The 21,065-nt window shown below is 37.6% G+C and overlaps 1 protein-coding gene across 11 annotated transcripts in view; it reads left to right on the top strand.

Moving 5' to 3' along the window:
* Positions 1 to 21,065, top strand: part of LOC117606164 (zinc finger and BTB domain-containing protein 8A-like) — a 66,262-nt gene continuing 45,197 nt past the window's right edge. For 3 of the 11 annotated variants that reach the window (XM_076693105.1, XM_076693097.1, XM_034328258.2), the window contains exons 1-4: positions 248 to 287; positions 6,025 to 6,581; positions 7,605 to 7,784; positions 10,304 to 10,427. In XM_076693105.1, coding sequence (XP_076549220.1) covers positions 263 to 287; positions 6,025 to 6,581; positions 7,605 to 7,784; positions 10,304 to 10,427 — 886 coding nt within the window. In that variant the 5' untranslated portion in view covers positions 248 to 262. The other 8 variants (XM_034328257.2, XM_034328259.2, XM_034328256.2 and 5 more) reach the window with 8 other exon arrangements.

A 21,065-nucleotide genomic window follows, 5' to 3' on the forward strand; every position in this document is an offset into this window, starting at 1 on the left:
TGAAGATACTCTCGGTGGAACATTTGCGAGTGCGTTACCGTTTTACCATCGTGTGCGCGAATGTACTGTCCATGAAGAAGACAGAGATCGCATTTACTGCGTGAACGGAAGAGGAACGAGCGTTCGAAGAGGTGCAGCAGCAGCTCGTCCGGGTTGAACCGTCGCCGGAAGACCGTCGCTGGAAGATCACTCCGTGGGAGGATCAACGGGAGGCTCCTTGTTTGATCGGCGTCGAGCGGCTACGGCAGGCCGACAGGATTTCATGTTCACGAATTTCAGTAAACCAGGTAACGATGCGCCAAAGCCGCCAGCACGGAATCGGCGCGTCGATTTTCAGATTTTCCTAACGACCGACGCGACGTGCTTCGCGTTTCCGCTTCGGACAGGCTATCATTCGATTTGCGCGCTCGACCTTCCTGGTTACACGCGGCGTCTCCCCGAGAGGGGAGAGCGGATACGCGCCTATTCTGTGTCCCACAAACAGCCTACTCCAGAACCGGGGCTCATCGATCGCGAGATCTAGAGGCATGCGTCGCGTGTTCCTCCCTCTCGCTCGGACGATTCCGCTTAGAAAGAACAAGACACGCGTCGATGACGGATATACGTTTAATCAGAGTTCAATTCGCACGCGGATCTTCTTCCGTTACCACCGACGACCGTTTTATATTAGTTGGAAACCTTATCGACGCGAACCTGCGCTTGATTGCACTCCTTTTCTTTCTACTCTTTCACGTAAACCGATAATTGAATAGAAAAATCAAGGGGAAAAACGTTGGACCGAGGAAATAAGGGGAAACGTTGCTACGATCAGAATTTCACTGTTAAATTCCGTAACTGATCACCGGGCTGGATAGTTTAACGGATTTCAATAATGTGCTCGGCAAACTAGACTGCGCTTATTGGTTCGGCGTTCAATTGAAATATAAACTGGCCCGGTGGGGGGTAAAAACACGCGCTAACGTGATTGTCAATTTTCGAGAACGTTGTGCAGTTGATCGTATTTATGCGGAGTATATATATTTTTCTACGACCTACGGTATGTTTCGCAATTATCGATAAAAATGATCGAAAAACGCGAAAGGTTCGGTAACGAGTTATTTGTGGATCGAAAAATGTAGGGACTGACTTTTGCTCAATTAAACGTGTAAGCAAGTTTCGCGACTATAAACGGATTTTCGATAATACGTTCAAAGTGAAATTATATTTCATATCGTATAGTAATGCATTACGGATAAAACTAGGGAAACATCGTTCGCGACGAGTTCGGTCGAAACGTAATTATACCAAACGCATCGTGAACGAGTGCGCAGCCGAGTGCAATTCATTATACATACTTTCTATGTAAAAATGCAATTTAACGCGCGTAACGCGTGCTAAAGCTGTCATTTGCTAGAAAAAGTTTGTTTGCACCGAACGTGGTTACAAAAATCGAAAGGGTATTGTTTTGGAAATGAAATACACTTTGGGGGATAAAAATGGTAAAGTAACGGGTCGCAGGTAAAATGAGTTCGTGGGAGCTTTACAATGCAAATAGACGGGAAAAATGAAATTCGTGGTAATAAAGCTAGGCGAGAATTTCGGAGACAAAAGTTCGCTGACGGTGGAAGTGTTAGCTTTATTAGAATTTTCACGGGAATTATTTGCGCGATACTTTACCGGCAACGTTTCTTCCCTTATGCAAATAACGCGAAACGTACGTAGCACCTTAGACGTTGCATCCGCGGTGGACAAATATTGCAATAACGGTATATCAAGATTAATTTGTAATCTGCCGTGCGATGGTCGCACGGAAACGATCCATAATTTATACCCTACACCGGAGCCATTCGGCCGCACCGGATTAAGCTAAAAAGATGATGCAACAACGAACAAAAATTTCGGAATTTACACGCCGGTTGAACTATTATCGTTTATTTTCCGTCGCTTTTGAACGCCAGACGGTCGCTTGCTCTGTGTAACGAGTTGGCCGAAGGTTTCCAACATAAATCGACGCAAACAACGTGTTTACGCTCGATCGTTTCCGAAAAAGAAGACAAGAGGGAACAGAGAGGGAATCCTGTCGCTGCATTTTCCCCTATTCGTCGAGATGACGCGTCGATCAAAAGAAACAACCAGAGGGGGAGGAAAATTCTTTGCAATTCAGTGATCGCGGTTTTCTTTACTTCCAACGGAAAAGTCCGTTTCTTTGAGAAACTTTCCATTCGTAGATCAAACGTTCAAAACATGTTCCTTCTCTTTCCAAGGCCGGTTGTAGCCAAGAAAATAGTCGAGCGTCGCATCCTACCCTTTTACAGAGATAGTATACATTACGCGGTATCTCTTATCTTTAACAGGAAACTTTACGCGATTGCGCGTCGAATCTGTTGCTTTAGCTTCGAGCGTGAATTATATATACCTTGGTTTTTTCATACGAGCTTAAGTCCAAGAAGAATATGCTAAAATCACAAATATATCGATATCAATTTCGTACAACGCGAATGAGTACATTTTTCGTATTTAAAAAAGCGAGGTTACTTTGCTCGGAAAGATTGAATCGTTCGTGGCGCTTCGCATCGATGCGCGCGCAGCAGCGTGCGCGCATGCGCACTCAGTCGGTCCGCGCGAATCGTAGACACGTCCGCTGCACTTCCGGCGTGCAACGCGCGAAGATCGTCCCTGAAGATCTGCCAACCGCACGGAAGACAGAGAAACGATATTTCTTAGCTCTACGTCAATCAGCTCTCGTCGCGCGACTTACGTTCGCGCTAGGGCGAGATGCGGCGACGTATCGAGCCACGATACGTCGCAACGACGACGCCTGTTCCGACTTGTTTTCCTCGTGGAACAGTCAAGGCCACCGCGAGATAATTATGCAGATAACGGTGATGCTCGCCGGTATCCCACCTGCATGGAGGATCTACAGGTCCGTTCCTTTGGCTAACATTTATCTTTTACTTCTTTCTCTGTGTGTCTGTCATTTACATCGATCTTTGGTCTTCCGCTGGACCGTACGTTTTTTTGACTTTCGTCCCCCATTCGATAGACGGACGATCGTGTTAGGTAACACTTCTGCTATTCGAGAAATTTCGTTTTTTCGAATAGTACAGGCAAGTCGTTCGTGGAACCGGTTCGCGCAATTGATTGCGTAACCGCTCATTTGGTCCAGGATGATGGTACCGATACGTCTGGAAATGATATTTTGAACGATGAAGTTTATCTAGGGAGGCAATAAAATCGGGCCAGCCACGATTAAAAGGACTCGCGTAAACGTGCCGGGAGCTAACTACCGTACGCTTTCAGTAATTATTCCTCGGCGAAACGAGTAAATCCGACCTGATACCAGCAGATACGATTACTCGTTCTCTCTTCCGTTTTATTCCTATCTCTCTCCGACGCTCTCGTACGCGTGGCTCGCTAATTCTGCCGCGGACGTCCGGCTAGAAAATGAAGAATAAAAAAAAAAGAAAATACCGCGAGAAATTTTCTGGAAATAGAGTTACACGTAGCTAGCGAGCGAATACCGAGCGGATCATTTAAATTTCACTCGCGCGGAGATTTGTGAGACCTCCTTGTAATTCCTCGCATGAATTCTCGATTCGCGTAAATCGCGTCTTTGTTAAGTGAGACGTTTTCGTCAGGGATAAATATCAGATATGATTTACGAGACAGCCGGTTAAGTAGCGGAACAAAGTATCTCTTAACGAAGTTGTCATTCTGTTACCAACTGATTTGGAATTGAAAATATTGCAGGACGCCCTAACCTTATTCCCGGATCGGTTAACTTTTTCAATCCTTTAGAGACGCGTTCCGGATAAATTCAATTATACTCATTGCGTTATCCGTTTAATACACGGAATTCCTATTTAGCAGGACGTATCTTGGTCGTGGACAAGCAGGCGAATAGTAATTTCGCACGGTGCCAATCAAAGCACGGATTAAATCTGTTAATGGTCGGGCAATGCTTGTAAATCCGCACTCGAAAACCGATTAAGGAGATTTTCCCGCTACCTATTGATTTCGTACGGTTAACACGATTATCGTCCGGCCCGTATATCGGCGAAATTAATATCAGAAAGCTCGCGATTTGCGTGAATTACCGTTTATTGAAGTCAAATGAAGCCGAACAACCCCTTTGCACCGCATGATTTTCCGCGAAATGTAATTCCCTCTCATGTAAACGCGGCGCAAACTCACGTTTCTGGAAAGAAACGAAAGAAAAAAGAAGAGAGAGAGAGAAACAAGGCAGGGAGAACCTCGTGAATTGCTTAAGCTGCTGAGATAAAAGTATCCTTCGGTTAAACAGCTTTATGTGTTCTTTTTTTCCTTTCTTTCATTTTTTTTTTTTTATTTCGTTCTTTTGGGATGTCTAAGGAAGAAACAGGTTCTGAAAGTTCCTTTTGCAACGTCTTCTTTAAAGATCTATGAATCTCATATGCATTGCACGCGTTGCGATAAGTTTATAAGAAGTTGAACTTTTGCGTAATACCTTTATACGTTTATAACACTTTCATATGCGTTCCGTGAAATGCTTTATGATATAAGACGCTTCTTGCTCGGTTTTTTTTTTTTGATTAATTAAACACGCCATTATCTGTACGCGAGAAAATCGTTTTGTTTATTACGATAGTCGCGAGAAAATATTATAACTCGTCGATTGAACTTTAGCGCTAAATGCAACCGCTTTAATTATTTATACTTCCGATAATATACAGTAGGAATGCTGTCGGTGAGAGAAAAGTACTCGCATTCGTTCGACAGAATATAATTTCTGTTAAATTATCGTGCCTCGGACGGTCAATAAGATAAACGCGTTTATCTTGTCGTTAGTACAAAAGGTAATTGAATCGAATATTTATTTATTTATTTTAACGTTCGTCATTTGCGTGATCTAATCATTTCTACGTTCTAAACGGATAGTCTCGATAGGTTATGTGTCACGTGGTCTCTATTATTATATTTTGTAGTCAAATGATTCCTTCGTATTATTGAACAATTCAATTGTTAATATACCTAAAATTTTCAGACAAATAAAAACTGATAATTATTCGGTGTAAGTAATGCTCTTTTTATATTTCGAAGAAACGCGTAAACATCGATTACAGATATAACGAAAGTTTTTTCGGTTCATCGTTGCATTTCATTATAATAAACATATTAATAAACACATTGATAAGAAAAGATGAATTTAATAAAGGGAAAATGATTTAGTTCAATCAAAACTGTTGCATGAAGTTCTATTGCGTGACTAGTAACGTTTGAATTCGAGCGCCCTTCGCGCCATTCCCCCCGGCAGATGCACGAAGGTCAAAAGTATTTTAAAAATAAGGCCGTAGGCATTGGCAGATTGGTATGGTAGTGGACGTTAAGGGTCGGGTGGCGTTGTAATGGCAAAAAGTTTGCGAAAGGTGAGTAATCATCGGGACGATAAACAAAGTCGGGTTGGTAGTGTATACGGTGCGTTAGTTAACTGGCGCTGAGTTTAGGTAAATAAAGCCGCGTGTGAAGCGTGTTTGAATGGTTAGAAATCGAGCATCAACAAATCTAGTTTTCGCGAGAATGCTCGTGGCTAGACGAGTACGGCCGACAATGGCGCCCAAGCCTCGCGAATATTGACATTGCCGAAAACATTATCTTCGAATATTGGATATTATCATATCCGTGGGTGAGACATACTGCGTCGCAATTAATATTCTAACCTTTTTTTCATTTGCGTTACATTTGTCCAAGTGAAATCGCGATCGAAGTAGTTTGTTGGTTTGCTTAGGTTATGCGAAAAAATGTTTTCGGCACGTATAGTAGCGACGCGTGAACCCTGAAGGGTTTTACAGTTATACTGCAATGTGGCACATTTGCAGAAGCACGGAGGAAGTTGTGTGGGTCTAGAGTTGCGATATAATCTCCGAGAAGATATCGTTAAGCCGATATAGGAGAGTGTGCGTGCAGAAGGCGTGTGAGTTAACGTTTTAAGGGTTAGGGAGTCATTCTGTACTCAGGGTGATCAAAGTCTTTAGTGTGGACAGTTCAGGGCAGCTAGTTTGGTTGTAGGGTCGGGATTGGAGATAGACAAGATGGACCAACAGTATTGCCTACGGTGGAACAATCATCCAGCCAACCTCACAGACGTTCTCAGCTCCTTACTTGCCAGAGAGGCACTCTGCGACGTAACCCTGGCGTGTGTTGGAGAGACATTCAAGGCACACCAGACGATACTCTCTGCATGCAGTCCATATTTTGAGAGCATTTTCCTCCAGAATACCCATCCCCATCCAATTATATTCCTGAAGGATGTCAATGACACGGAAATGAAGGCATTGCTGCACTTTATGTATAAGGGAGAAGTTAACGTTAGTCAGCATCTACTACCGATGTTCCTTAAAACAGCTGAGGCATTACAGATTAGAGGCCTCACTGATAATAGCACTGTAAATAACAAGGCAGAAGAGAAAAGTCCATCGCCAGAACCAGAAACACAAACTGGCATTAGGCATACCGAATCGCCTAGCCTTCAACCTCTTCCTGAAAAGAGGAAACGGAAGGCTTCTGGCAGCTATGATGTTTCTCTTAGTGGTCCTCCCAGTGAACGGTTCATGTCAGATTCTCAGGTATGTCATTTTGAATATTACATATTAATATTCTTATTTTGTGCATGTAAATATTTATGTATGTATATATTTTTGTTGCTGAATAATTTAATTTTTCTATGTATCTTTGCTTCATTTTAATTTCTTATTACCTAAATATTTATGAGTAATAAAGAGAGCATAGAAAGGTTTCTGCAAAACAGTTGGATTCATGTAACATATATGATATTTTTTTTAATTTGAAATCTGTTTCTAATCTGTTTATGATTTCCATGTATTAATATTTGTAAACAGTAATTGCTCCATTTTATCATGTTCATTACATTGTATACATGTGTAATATTAGTAGAGTAATTCATGATTAAAGTGATGAAAAAACCTTACCATTCCTTACAATACATGCAGAAGTTATGAAATGCTTTTTATATTTTCCATTATAAAGCAAAAAATAAATCAGTTATCATTTATTGAGTTTATTGGTATTAATTAGTTGTGTAAGTTAAGGTCTCCGCTATTGCATGTATAATTACGTTATAATATCAAGTGAAAACTAGTTTATCAGTTCTCGAAAATTATTTTCAAAACATATGCTCCCGCGTGCTTGCGCGCGTGCGTTCGTGCATGCGTGCGTCGTAGGTACACGTACGTAGTCACATGGATACGTGCAAAACTTTTTATGTAGGTAGCGCTTAAAATTCAAAGATAATGATCGAATTTTATTATCATTAAACTATATGTGTAGCTGATTGCACAGCTTTTCAAATATCTGTATTTGTAACCTTGAAGTAAAACGCAAATAATCTTTCAATATCACTTCTGTCATATACTGATCCTTAAAATATAATTACATTCTAACCAATTCTTATCTATTCATATTAGGATTTCATAAAAATTTTTATAAATATCATGCAGATAATTTATTTTTAGATAATCAGAAATATATTTTTGATATCTGTTTTGATAACAGATATTCTAACAGATATATTTAAACATACAGTTTTAGCACTTTTAAAATTTATAACCATTTCATTTTATTGTTTTCAGGCATCCTCACAATGTAGTTACAAATCAAGCCCTCCCGTGATTCCAAAGTTAAATAATGCCATGGGAGGTGAGATGGAAGATGGTGGTCGACCTATGTCTCCTGCATCACAGCCGCAACCTTCTATCAAGCAAGAATTAGATCATCACTTACCAGACTTCCATGACAACATTTCCCTCCCAGTAAGTAACTCTCTCTTCAATATTTGTAATGGAAGTAATATTATAGTGTGCATGTTGAAAATGTAGCTTGTAGCATGTAGTCAATTTGTAGTAATTCCTAGGTTTACTTGTATCATGAATATGCTTGTTCAGTATTAAATCTATGCACTATACATTTTTGATTTTAAAAAGAAATGATTTATGTTCAATAAATTATTAAAGGAAATAAATTAAAGGTTTTTTCAATGCAATATTTATAATTTTACAAATTTTTTTTTATTTAAGTGTCTGATAGATCAGGTATTATTTAAGAATTTTTTTTAGCATTTGGTACATATAGATAGTATTCATTTCAAAGTAGTTCTGAGTTGGTGTAAAATTTTTAATATTATTTTTTTATTTAGTTCTCTGTGCTGTGTACTGTTTCTATTTCAGCATGTCATTTTATACATATTCTCTTGCTACTATACTTTGTAATCTGTCCACCAAAATAACTATTTCCTCATGCATAGCTTCTAAGCTATTCATGAAATTACATATTTCATCAAATATAACATGTTCAAGATACAAAGTTTCGTTACTCTTCCCATAATTAATGATATCCCACTGTTATCCTCTACAATTATTCAATCCAAAGAAACATGGGAAGGAAGGGATGTTTAAATAGAGATAAAAAATTGGCTTCTTATATGCTAAAAGACAAAATCAAAGATGTGTTGATTAAACACATATCCTTTCCTTCTCTGTTGACAGACTAGTGTGGAGTGGGAGGTTCAAAGAGATGGGAAGAGTGACGAAACTATGGATGTACAGAACATGACCCAAAATCAACCAGATCCCGCTGTGATACAAGTATCTTGTGAAAGTACTATCATGGCTGGAGGTTCCCTGTCTATCACTATGTCAGAAACCACGTCTGATTGTTATAAGAACTCTTACAGATTTTTGCAAAAACACCCTGTGCCTCAGAAATTCAATTCACATAGTAGCAACAGTACTGAATCAAGTTCATTGTGTAATTTGTTGCTGGAAAACAATGTAAATGTTAAAAAATCGTATAATAATAAGAGTATCAATAGACCAATAATAGTAAATCAACAGCAAGGCATGTCAATGATTCAATCATCTCTTTGTAACATTTCACAACGTACAAATCCTCAGGGTAGAAAGACTGGTAGATTCAAAGTTGGGTGGTTAGATATGTATTCTTGGCTTCGGTACGATGAAAGATCGAATCTTATGTATTGCAAGTACTGTAGGAAATGGAGCGATTCGATTCCCGAAATTCGCACCTCATTTGCAGCTGGAAACGGAAATTTTAGACTTGAAATTGTAAATCATCATGATAAATGTAAAGCTCATAATTTGTGTGTTGCTAAAGAGAGTGCAACTAGAGAAAGTTACACTTATATCATGGAAACCTGTTGATTTTATATCACAGTTGCATCTTTGTAGTCTTAGTTAATTTGTGATTAAGTTCATATATTTAAAAGTCCATATACATTTTTTATTTTCAGTTATTATAGAACCGTGTCTAGATGCATGTTTATAATTATTTATCAGTCATATATTCCCATTAAAAATGAATGTTTATTATTTCTATTTTGTTGAAAGCATGTTCGTGTCACGATACTTTAAAAGCCTTTTGATGTTCTTTCTTCCTTATGGTATATGTTAGAGATGCATAAAGGTTGTATCCAATTTGGGGTATATTAAAAAACGTGCCTTCTACTAGCCATATTTTAAAAGCTGCCATCGTTACAAATAGAATTAGTGGATCAATATATTTTTTAACAAACTTTTCGATACCTTCGTGAAAATCTCGTGCAATTAGCTCTGTTAACTTTTCCAATTGCAGTGAAGAAAATTATTCAGTTGAAAGTAAAATCTTCAATGGATATATATTAAAATATTTTAGTGAATGTTATTGCGTTAGAAAGATGTTTAAAGCGCGAAAGTTATTTAATTAACAAAGTTGTTACAGAAATATTAATCTATATTTAATAGCTTTTAATGTACAGAAATACGTGTATCTTTCTAAGTCTAGATTTTCTCGAACAGTTGCAAGGTTGTTGTAAACGATCGATGGAATAAGAATTACCAAAGCACGTGCATTTTGGAAATGATGCGTTTCTGTGATGAATTCTTGTGTAGAATAAAAACTGAATGTATTTCATAATACTGATTCTATTCTGTAACAAATTTTGATGCGAATTTGATATCCGCATTGTAACTTGTCTTTCGTCAAATCGACGAGTTCATTCTCTTTGTTATAATTACTTTTTACGATGTAAATAGTAAATAAAGAACGACAGTTATAAATTTTAATTCATTATTTTATATATTAAACTTAATTATAAATTTACATAGATTGCTATTTCCTAAGCCTCTTGTTCCAATGATTTTTTAAAAATTACTTCTATTATTATTAGTTCATTTTTAATATCGCAATAGGCTCATGCTTTGCTCAGTAGGTTGATACAATTATTGCAATTCTTTTTCCTTATTTTTATTAATAATTCTGATGATTTTGTGTGCAGGGTCATCCGGTTGGACTGCTAGGAGAAGAAGGAGGGGCTACAACAGGCACGCTAAGCGATGGTGTCCCAGGAATCGAATCGTCTGAACACCATAATCCCCCAGAAATGCTCGACGGACTCGACGGTAAGACATTACAAGCATCATATCATTTACAATCAAAATTACATTTAGATTTCACGTATTTCCTCGTTGCTCGTTCGATGCCCTCTTAAACCGTATGCACCCGGGAGAATCATCCCCGTTATAAGTGCATAAAACTCTCGTATCAATAATTCGATAGTTACGCGATCGTTAACGACGGGACGAGCACCGGAAATACAGGATATCTAAGAAATCGAGGGAGATGTGCATGCACGTTTGCAAGAATTTTTGCGCGTCGAGTCGTACATAGGCGTACGAAGCGAGCATCCCTCTATTTCCAAGTCTGGCAAGCGTAGTGAGTGGTAACCTTCTTTTTAGAAAACACAATAAACAAACTTTCTTTTTCTTTTTTTTTTTTTTTTTTTTTTTGTTGCTGAATGTGTATCCTGTATATATACATATGCATACATGGACCGACGTGTGTGCGTGTATATAATATGTATCTTATGTATATATGGGAGTATACATCCTTAACATAACGACACAATATCCTTGGTGTTGTGGTGATGGTATCGTGCATTTGCTATGTCACTATTGTGGTAGTTAAAAAATGAAAGTACAACCAAATATCCGTAAGTGTGTTTTAATGCAATCTCAGGAAGTATCTCTAACAAAACACGTGTTGTGTTGGTCTTGGGAAGTGGTATACGAACAAAGTGGACATTTCTTCTGTTGGTATCAGCAAATGGACCGTACTTTTTGTCTGTCTGAATTTTCGAGACGGTGTGTGCCCGATTGCGTACGTGGTCCCGTATGTGTTTTTTTTTTTTTTTTTTTTTCTATCTTACACACGCACATATACACACGACACACATTGAGAGCACCACAGGTGTACATACGAGCCTTTGTGTGGGTGGTAAATTAATGGAATTCAATTTGAGGGTGTACGCGTGCGAATGAGCTGAGTACATGTATATACGTGTGTTACATATAGTTTTACAATTTATTTATAATACAACATTCCTGTATATATACACATGTATGTATATATACATATAGAGGAGATGTATATGTACGTGTGTATGTGTGTAAATATATTATAATCATTATCGCGGGATTCTCTGTGCATGTTTATTTATTTTTTTATTTATTTATTTATTTTTTTTTTTTTTACACAACTGTTTTCTCTGTCCTCTTACATTACATTATACCTTTTGCCACGTCTTACGTCACCGTAACTAGCGATCATAATCTTACATTCTCACGTGTCTCTCTGTTGCGCTGTTTGTTTTTAACCCGTGCGGCACGAGTAAACGGGGAACATTAGCAACAAAATACGGCACGCGTCCAGTTACGTGACCGATCGATCAATCGACACGAACGTCACCGGTTCAATAACAAAGAGAAATTACGTAAATACAGCATCATTTCCGTTCGGCAATACGGAAAGAGAAAGAAAAAAGAAATGAATTTTGTTGCTAACACGAATGGTCCGTTTACCATATGTTTTTCTTGAAGCTAGTTGACGATCTTGCAGAAAATCGTTGCTCTCTTTCATCGTCGTCATCGTCGTCGTCGTCGTCGTTGTGTTCGTTGCTTGTGGCAAAGGATAGATCAACTTTTGACTTCTAGCAACGCTGGTATGAATCTCTCCTTGTTTTACTGTGTCAACATATATGAAACATGAAAAGAAAAAAAAAAAAAGAAGCAGTAGATGAACATTCTGATAAGCTCGAACCACTTTTCTCTCCGAATACGAGCACTCGTCGAGAAAGTATTTTACATTATCAGCTGCTCTCTTCAACAGAATATGTACTTCCGCTTGCGTTGATCTCTTAAACGGACTCTTTTATTTTCTCTCTCGTCTACTCTCTTTTGTTTCACCTTTCTTTCTTTTATTTTCTTTTCTTCCTCCTCCTCTTCTTCTTCTCTTGTTGTCGTTGTTGGTTTTCCGTTCTCTTCGGTTGTATTGTGCCAGCTTCAGTTGTACTTATGACAATGATAAGACAGTAGGTGTGCGCTTTCCTTTCCTATTTTATTTTCTCTTCTATTGATAAATACGATGATTTTCTTCTTTCTCTGTTACGAGTAGGCATCTCTAGACATATTATTGTTACTATACGAGTGTGGTGTTTCGTAATTGATTGGAGAACGTAATTAATTGAGAGAATCCCCTCTTTTCTGCAACCTCTTTGACTTGATCGTAGAGTGTGATTTTGATTGATATTATTGAACCGATATTTTCTCTCTATATATACAGTGAAAGGTAAAAGTAAGTAGACACTGTTCAAAAAGAAATACCTCGGTTAAAATTGGACTAAATAACTTGAGGTTTCTTGAGAAGCCATAAAAATTAATTTACTATTTTAAAAAATTACCATCCACTATTTTGTTTTCACGATTTTAACAAATTGTAATTTTTTAAAACGATGAAAATACATATTTTAGTGAATTAATTTTTATAGCTTCTGAAAAAATCTCAAGTTATTTAGTCGAATTTTAACCGAGGTATTCTATTTTGAACAATGTCTACTTACTTCTGCTTCTCACCTTATATATTATGATGAAACTAGTAGAGATTGACGGTAAAGATGAAGAAAATTTAATTGAAACGGGATCTTGTATTCCAGGAACAGCAGGAACTTGCAAAAAAGAGAAGGATATAAATAAAGACGGTCAGGCTAAGTTAGATCACCCTAACCTAGGTACGGAGTGTTGTAAGCTTTGCGGCAAGAGCGTAGCGAACATAAAAAAGCACATGAAATCGCATTTCCCCGATAAATATCAGTGCCAAATATGCATGATATCGTTAACGAGATCGGACAATTTGAAAAGGCATATTAAATTAAAGCACGGGATACAAGAGGGATCGTTGATCTCGCCGTTCATGCGTTTAGAGCACAAACACTTTCTAGCGAAATCGGATTCAGCTTACCTCACCTAGAATATCCCCGAACGCGCGTAAATTACGAATTCGCGTTAAATCGGTTATATTTTATACGAGGAGACGATCACGTAGCAGGCAGAAATCGTCGACCGAGGAATCTGAAAAAATGATTCTTCTCCTCTCATTTATTCGTCGATCGGTATTCGATCAACGATCTCTATCAATTATTTAATTTTTCCTTTCTAATCGCTTAAATTATTCTCCTAAGAGATCCAACTATTTATTATTTAATCGTCGTATTTGTCTAGTTTCGTAGGATAGTTGAGCTCTCGTTGCCGATCGGCTACGATTGCGTTTTAAGTAAATGTTCAATTAACGAAAGGTTTCAATTAATTTCACCAGTGTTCGTAGAATCGCGATAGGCCTAGATCTCACTCGAGTACAAAGTAAAGAAATCAATTTTGAAATCGTGTTCGTACAGACTACCTCCGTGAGCGCATTGCGCGATATATTTAATCATTCCGAATTTTTATCGAACTTGTTTCCCTTCTCCGAACACGCGGCGCATGGAACTGAGAATTTATCAGATTTCTCGATACCCGGTGAGAAAGTTCGATAGATACATAGGAGGTTTCCGTTCGATTTTCACCCGCGTATGGCACTCCGTTTTTCGCAGGAGAACGGCCCACCAGCCGAGTGCCAATTGCCTGGGAAATTGTTCGATATTGGTAACGAGACACCTGTGCTTGGAAGCGTTAGGTTGTAAGGTACGCGTACAGTTCCATGCCCGGTGTAACGAATCGCGTGTAACTTTGTATCTCGTAACGTGCCAGCCTTTTGTCCCGCAGATGGAGGAGATCAGTATTAAGTAATTTATTTATACGTCTATTTATATTTATATATACATATATCGTAGGTTGTGAAAGACGTCGAAGACTGAGTATGAGAAAATGAAACGAAATAATGAATTCTCGTGGGCCGAGTGTGGCTCGATAAAATAGTCATGATGAAACTAGTCTCTGAGGCCCGAAGGCTGTTGCAAGAACAGACTTTTACTATAGAGAGGTGTTCTTTTTTCTTATATCTTTTTTTTTTTTTTTTCGTTTTTATGTTTATGTTTTAATGGTGCCTTTCCCTTTAAAGTACAATACTTGACTATAATCAATAATCGATAGAACGGATATATATATATATAATATAATAAACAGCTATACGATACGAACGTGTGTAATATGGTGTGTAACATATGTGACCGACCGGTCTCTCCTTCCGTCGACAGTGCATGACCGTCTCTGATAATCGAGCGTTATCGATCTTCTTTACCTCGCGCACACACATTCTTCTACACACATACGTTGTAAAGCCTGTTCTTCTCTGGACACCGTGTCCGATGACAAAGTGAAAAAGAAAAAAAAAGAAAAGAGAGGGCCCGTTTGAAACGAAGTGGCCGCCAATCGAGTCAACGTCGATGGCCGTTTTTCACACACAACTTTTCTCTTGTTTGCAGATACGACAATTTTAAACCGTCCGGGCACCGAGTGTCCGTCGTACATTGAGAAAGTTAATCTTTCGGACTATTTCGAAAAGATGCCGTACACTTACACTAGCAAGTGCAAGCTGTGCGGTCGGGTCGTGTCGAATTTAAGGAATCATTATCTCGCTCATAATCCAGGGAATTACACCTGCCCGTTGTGCGGTTGCCGTAGGAACCGGCTGGATAACCTGAAGGGTCATATGAAACAGAAACACCCTGAGATACAGATATCGTTGATGTCCATTGACACAACGATCAATTGAACGTGGCCTTTTTTTTTACTTTTCTACGTTTTTCGAACGGTTGCCGAGTGTTCAGGAATATGAAAATGATAGTAGCTCATTAGGATGATAGTTCAGTGTGATTCGCTTGCTTTTGGTTTATTTTTCTTTGGGAATTTTTATTAGCTCTTCGCATTGTCATTTTGTGCAGCAGTATTGTGAGTTCCTTATACGAGAACTTTGACACTTTTTTATACAGAATTTTAGCGGACTTAGACCTATTTATTTATCAGTGGACAGCAATATTAATTATAGAATTATAGGGTTAATATAAGTACGGTATTAACATCTTATCTATCACCATCAGATGACATAGATATGGATTTAAAAAATTATTGAAAGAGACTATAACAATGGTTGCTTTCATAATTGCAAACTTTCATTATCAGAATGGTAGCCAAAGTGTTGATTGACTTTTTTTCTGATCGATAAGGTGTTAAAAGGAACAAAAGCAAGCGCGTTATCGTTAAACTCTTCGATCCTCTCGTGTCTCGACATTCCGTTTTCTAAACACCATCTAACGAAGGGCGTTTCTTTCACTTTTCTTCGTGTGTCTCGTCAGTCAACGACCGTTTCATTGGTCCCTTCCTTCGTTCGACAAACTTTTCAACCCGACACTATTCTTGTCCGCGACGAGAGTATACTCTGGTGAAGTGTTCGAGAACGAAGTTTTTCGCTCGAACGGTGATGCTAGTCACGCAAGATGGTCAAAGCACGAGGCTTTACGATGAAAACGAACGAGGAATAGCGGGGGTTCCACTGTTGGCAGCTTGTAACTCCGTAGCTAGCTCGGGAAAAAAAAAAAAACGTGATGGATAAGCGGATTTCGCGATTGACGAACAGGCAGCAGTCGAAATCCTTCGAAAAAACTAGATACTGACTGAAAGTCAGCTACCCCCGGTGATCGATAACAGATCGGCCGAGGAAAAATCGTTCACTTTTAGCGAATAAAAATACGAATAAGTCGAGTTACTGTTTCTCTTGTTTCGTTTTAATTATCAAACGTTCGCCAGACATCTTGATTAATTCCGCAAATTTCTCGACGTAGAGAGGACGAGAGAATTTCAGTTGGCTCTTGGTGTCATCATACGGGACATGTTGTCACATCTCGAGGCAATAGCAGCCGTCTCGTGTCACAACTCGTGCCCGGCTATCTTTAACGGTGCAGGGAATCACTGGATTTCATGTATTCATACAGGATGCTTCAAAAGAGAAGCATAGGTTTCTTATTACAGGCGCACAGATTTTTTAGGAAAATGGTTTAGAAAATTTTCTGGGTACCGAGTATAGCAAGAGATTCTATTATTCTTTATAATAATACTCCAGAGTTACCGATAAATTTGTTGGTATAGTATTCTTCCTTCAGGAAAATGGCAATATATCAAGAGCCCCATCGTTTGCTATAATAATATTCGCGAGATACCTACTCTGGTAATAACTATTTTAATACTCATATTTTTACAAATTTAATATCGCAAAAATAATAAAATTATTCCAAGTTCAACTTTCTCTCGCTATATCGCCGTTTTCCGTACGAAAACTTATACGCGGTATTGCAACACCTATTTTGAACCATCCTGTATAGAAATGAAATGGAAATTAGTATTATGCGAGTTTCCTAGCTATCGCCAGTCAAAGGGCGTTTCACGGTTAGCGATAAAAAGCGTTTCGTCGTTTTGCGTCAGCGGGCGAGGACACGGTTCATCGGTCCGCCGGTCGTTGCATTTAATTGCATCGCTCTCCCTTCATTAGCGTAATTATTCTTTTTGCCCGTTTTCCGTCCTCCGTTTGATCGAACTCCTTCGGCAACTTCGACCCGTTCCTTTTCGTTTTTCTAACGTTGCGTCGGTTGCCTGATTGGCTGGCTACTCGAGCCACCTGTAAATTAGCAGTTTAAGTAAACCCTTTGTTTCCTGCGTTGCAAAAAAATGTCCCCACTTGTAACTTTTATTAAATCGTCTCGATTTCTTCTCGAATTAATCTCGTCGAAGATGCACGTCAGGATTCGATGACTCGACCTTGCGATAATCTTGAACTTGAATATTCATGTGGGATGATAAGAATGATCTCAGACACGGTCTCTGATAAGGAGAACGTGACCCGTTCATTATCGATGATCACATTATATTATTGATTATGGGTACAAGATTTATTCAAACACTATTTTCTTTGAACAGAAATATTCAATTTATTATGAATAACTATTAGTACGGAGAAATATTTTTGTTTGCTAATTTAACAAAAGGCGTACCGCGAGATGTTGGAGTAAAAGTATTGCAAGCCTTTCGCAGCAAGGTTTGCGAAAGTGTTATTCAAACAAGCCGTCCCGAACGTTTTCCGTGACATGCAACTTTAAAAGGGTCTGCCTGGAAACGGAAACATTCGTACACTTATATTTACATGACACATTTCCTACTTTCCATTTAGTAAAACACGATCCCACCAGAGTTTGTCCAGATATTGTTGGACACTTCCAGTGTCTCTCTCATGAACGAAGAAGTTATGCAAAGTAGTTCCAACTTATGGTAACGCATCTGCTATCTGAAATTTCATGCTCGGCCCGAGTACTCGTCAAAATGTTATAATTTCAAAATTCCATCTCCAGACTGTTAACATGATATTCAGTGATAATTGACTTTACTCCAACTTTAGATTCTCCGTTTGAAATGGAAAAAGTTGCTCTTAACGACGTTCCGACGATTTTACATCTGTTTCATTTATGTCACGCGTTAATGGAATGACTGGTGGTTGATGAAATTTTCTTAAATTAAAACTTTTTATCGAGAGTTAACTCCATTGAGAAAATCCACTCTAACTTTCGCTTTGGTCATAACATTCGAACCGAAGCAATTAAAGTGACCAGTTTGTAATTTTCTATAAATGTTATTATTTCCTTGAAATTTTCATTCAAAATTAATTATTCAAGAAAATTATTTATATTTTGTGAGGAAACAAAGGAAAAAAATGTATTCATATTTTAATATTAATTCTCGGACGACGGACCATGGAGAGAGACCCAATTTTAATTTAATTCCATATTGACGCAGACTTTGTAGTTCAATGGTTAAAAATACAGCCTGGTGCAGTGTACAATCGTATGGAGGTTAATATTCTGAGGGTTGGTAGTTGAAGGGGTTAAACATGGCGAAGTCTGAAGAGGTAAAAGGGATGATGTGGTAGACGAAGAAATTCTCGTGCTAGATGACGGAAGGTCCTTTCCACGATAAGCTCCTTAAAGGCATATCTTCTCGCCTTTATTACAAGGTTGTACCTCGTGGATGAACGGTTGCAGTTGGGTCTCGACAGGGTGCTCGATAAGAGGATCACCCGGGTGCAGCTACTGCAAAGAGTTTCGTTTTCTCTAGCACGCAACAAGAGGCTTTCGCCTTTTCCTTCTTCTCCTTTAAACTCCTCCCTGGTTTAGCCAATGGGGGAGAACAGCTTTGCCCCGTTTCTTCAACTGTCTCCTACCTGAAATCCAGGTGAAACTCGTCAGAAACTCGATGAAACTTTCTTCTCGACTATCGAATTTCATGTGATCTATCAAAAATTCGAGAGACTAGGTCGAAGGATTTTTGATCGTAGAATTTTCTCTGTATTTCTTGTTTTGGATATTTGGATATTTCATATACTGGAGAATCTTTGTCGTTGTAGTTCTTTTTTAGAAAATTATTATGCGTTTGCAATAATGAGTGTTCCATAACAGAGGTTCTACTGTATTCTTCCTTGTAAATTTTCGAACAATTCAATCGATGTAGAATTTCACATCGCTCCAGTATTTATTCTTGAAAAGTTTTCATTTTCATTGTTCATGGGAAGGGATTCATCCGATATATTCTTTCTTGCAATTTTCCAACAATTTAGTTTAACAACTTTTCAGCAAATTCAGCATAGAATTTGTAATTGAAATAAAATACTTTGAAAATTTTTGAATTTTTAGAAATTTAGTAGCCTTAATTAAACAGAATAGTTTGATATTTTTGGAAGTCTTGAAAAATAAATTATTCCTTTCTATAAATTTATTTAAATAATAAAAATGTAAGGGATTTGTACTTACAAGGTTTGAGAAATAGTTCAATCGCTATACACGGCACGCGACAGGGTCGTTAGAATTTTTATTTTTTCAGAACATTAACAGAACTTGTGTACACAAGTTCTTTAAATCCCCTCGCGCAAAATTGTTCCGCTAAGTTACCGAGGATTTTTCTTCGATTTGGAAACTTTCCCAGACTTTCTTCTTCTACGCTCGTTTTCGAGGCACGTGCGTAAAATGCAACTTTGTTGAAAAATACCTCAGGATATAACTTTAAACGATGATCATTTTGCATAAATCTTCTTTTTACTTAATAACATTAGAAACTTCTAATCACAGATTTAGGTAATTTATTTAAAATAATTAAATTACCATTATCCTTAATTTTGCAATCATTTTATCTTATTTTGAGATCCTTTTTGGATTTCTAATTTTCAAATCAAATTGTCTTGAAATCAAGCGAGTTATTTTACTTTCAATTTTAATCTACACCTTTGTTCTTGATAATCATTTAACTAGGCTTAATACTATGATTTAATCTCTTTAGAATATCGTATCAGTTGAATTTGGAATTATTGAGATAACTAGTATCATTGCTGTTTGACGATCGTACGTTTGTTGGATATGTTTGCAGGCTGAACGTTCGGATAATATGAAATTTAGATTTCATCGTGTGATCCAAATCCTCCGACAAACGCTTGTCTTCTTTAACTCTACTATATTATACCCATATGCTGTTACGTTCAGCATGGAATTATAGTGTACAGAGTAAAGGGGGAAGCAGTTTATTGGGGCAGAAATTCTATTGCTACATGAAATCTGATTTTGTATATTAATAGAACTACAAATGAAAAAATAATTTTTTTACAAAAATTTCAACTTATAATTTTAATACAAACGACAAAATTTTATATAAAACTTAAAATAAAATAGATTAAATTTGGAACTCTTTTATCTGGCTATAAGTTCTTTTTTTCATTTTATGAATGTTAAAAATTAATATATTTAAAAACAAAGTTTCATATAAAATTTTATTCAACTTCATATTTTTAATAGAAATAATTATTACTATGAAATGACTGCTAAATTTAAATTCTTTCTTCATACGATCAATCAGTTATTGGTTCCAACGCTCTCTATGTATATTCCTCTGATCTAGACAAAGCTATTTGTTAGCAGTGTCCAAAAGCGTCATGGAAATTTATAGATTCCGTGCAGCGTAGAGAGTAACATTATTTTTAACCTAGCACCGTCCGTTTCGAGGATGTCGGCGTGATATTTCAAGGACATTAAAAATGAACGGTTTGCCAAGAAAGCACTTAGGTGAACAAACGTATCGTCCTATTTCCTCTACCGATCGTTTCTCCATGATCGTAATCTTTAATTTCATTCATTCACCCAAGATAATTCTGAATATTTTATCATCGACGATGGTTCTTTTAGCTTTAAATTTTCACGAAATTCGTAACCCCCCAAGTGCAACCCTTCGTCGGTTACCATGTATTCACCCGGAGCTAATGATCGTCTGGCCGTTGTATTGAAACTTTTGGCGCGGTCCGTGTCACCTGGTTGAAAACGAGCAGGAAAACGGCCGAGGGTCGTTTATGTGCGTTTGTATGGATGTTGGGTGAAAGGGAAGGAGAGAACTAGCAGTGTCCCAAAACAGTTTCCATAACAGTTGAGAGTTTCTCTGATGATTTATCACACATATGTACATTGCGGTTCAAAAGTATCTGCCCATTGTTAATTATTGAGATATGATTAACACGATTAAAATTTGGAATTTTTCTTTAATTTAACCCTTTACTTTATGATTTCCTTTTTTTTGTAAGTAGGATAGAATTAACTATTTATTGTTTGGATCCTGAGATGAGGAAAATTGGAATATTTTTTTCAGTATTAATTTTATTATACTAATTTTCATTTATACAGTTTTAAATAAAAT

Source organism: Osmia lignaria, chromosome 1, assembly GCF_051020975.1.
Source record: "Osmia lignaria lignaria isolate PbOS001 chromosome 1, iyOsmLign1, whole genome shotgun sequence".
NCBI lineage: Eukaryota > Metazoa > Arthropoda > Insecta > Hymenoptera > Megachilidae > Osmia > Osmia lignaria.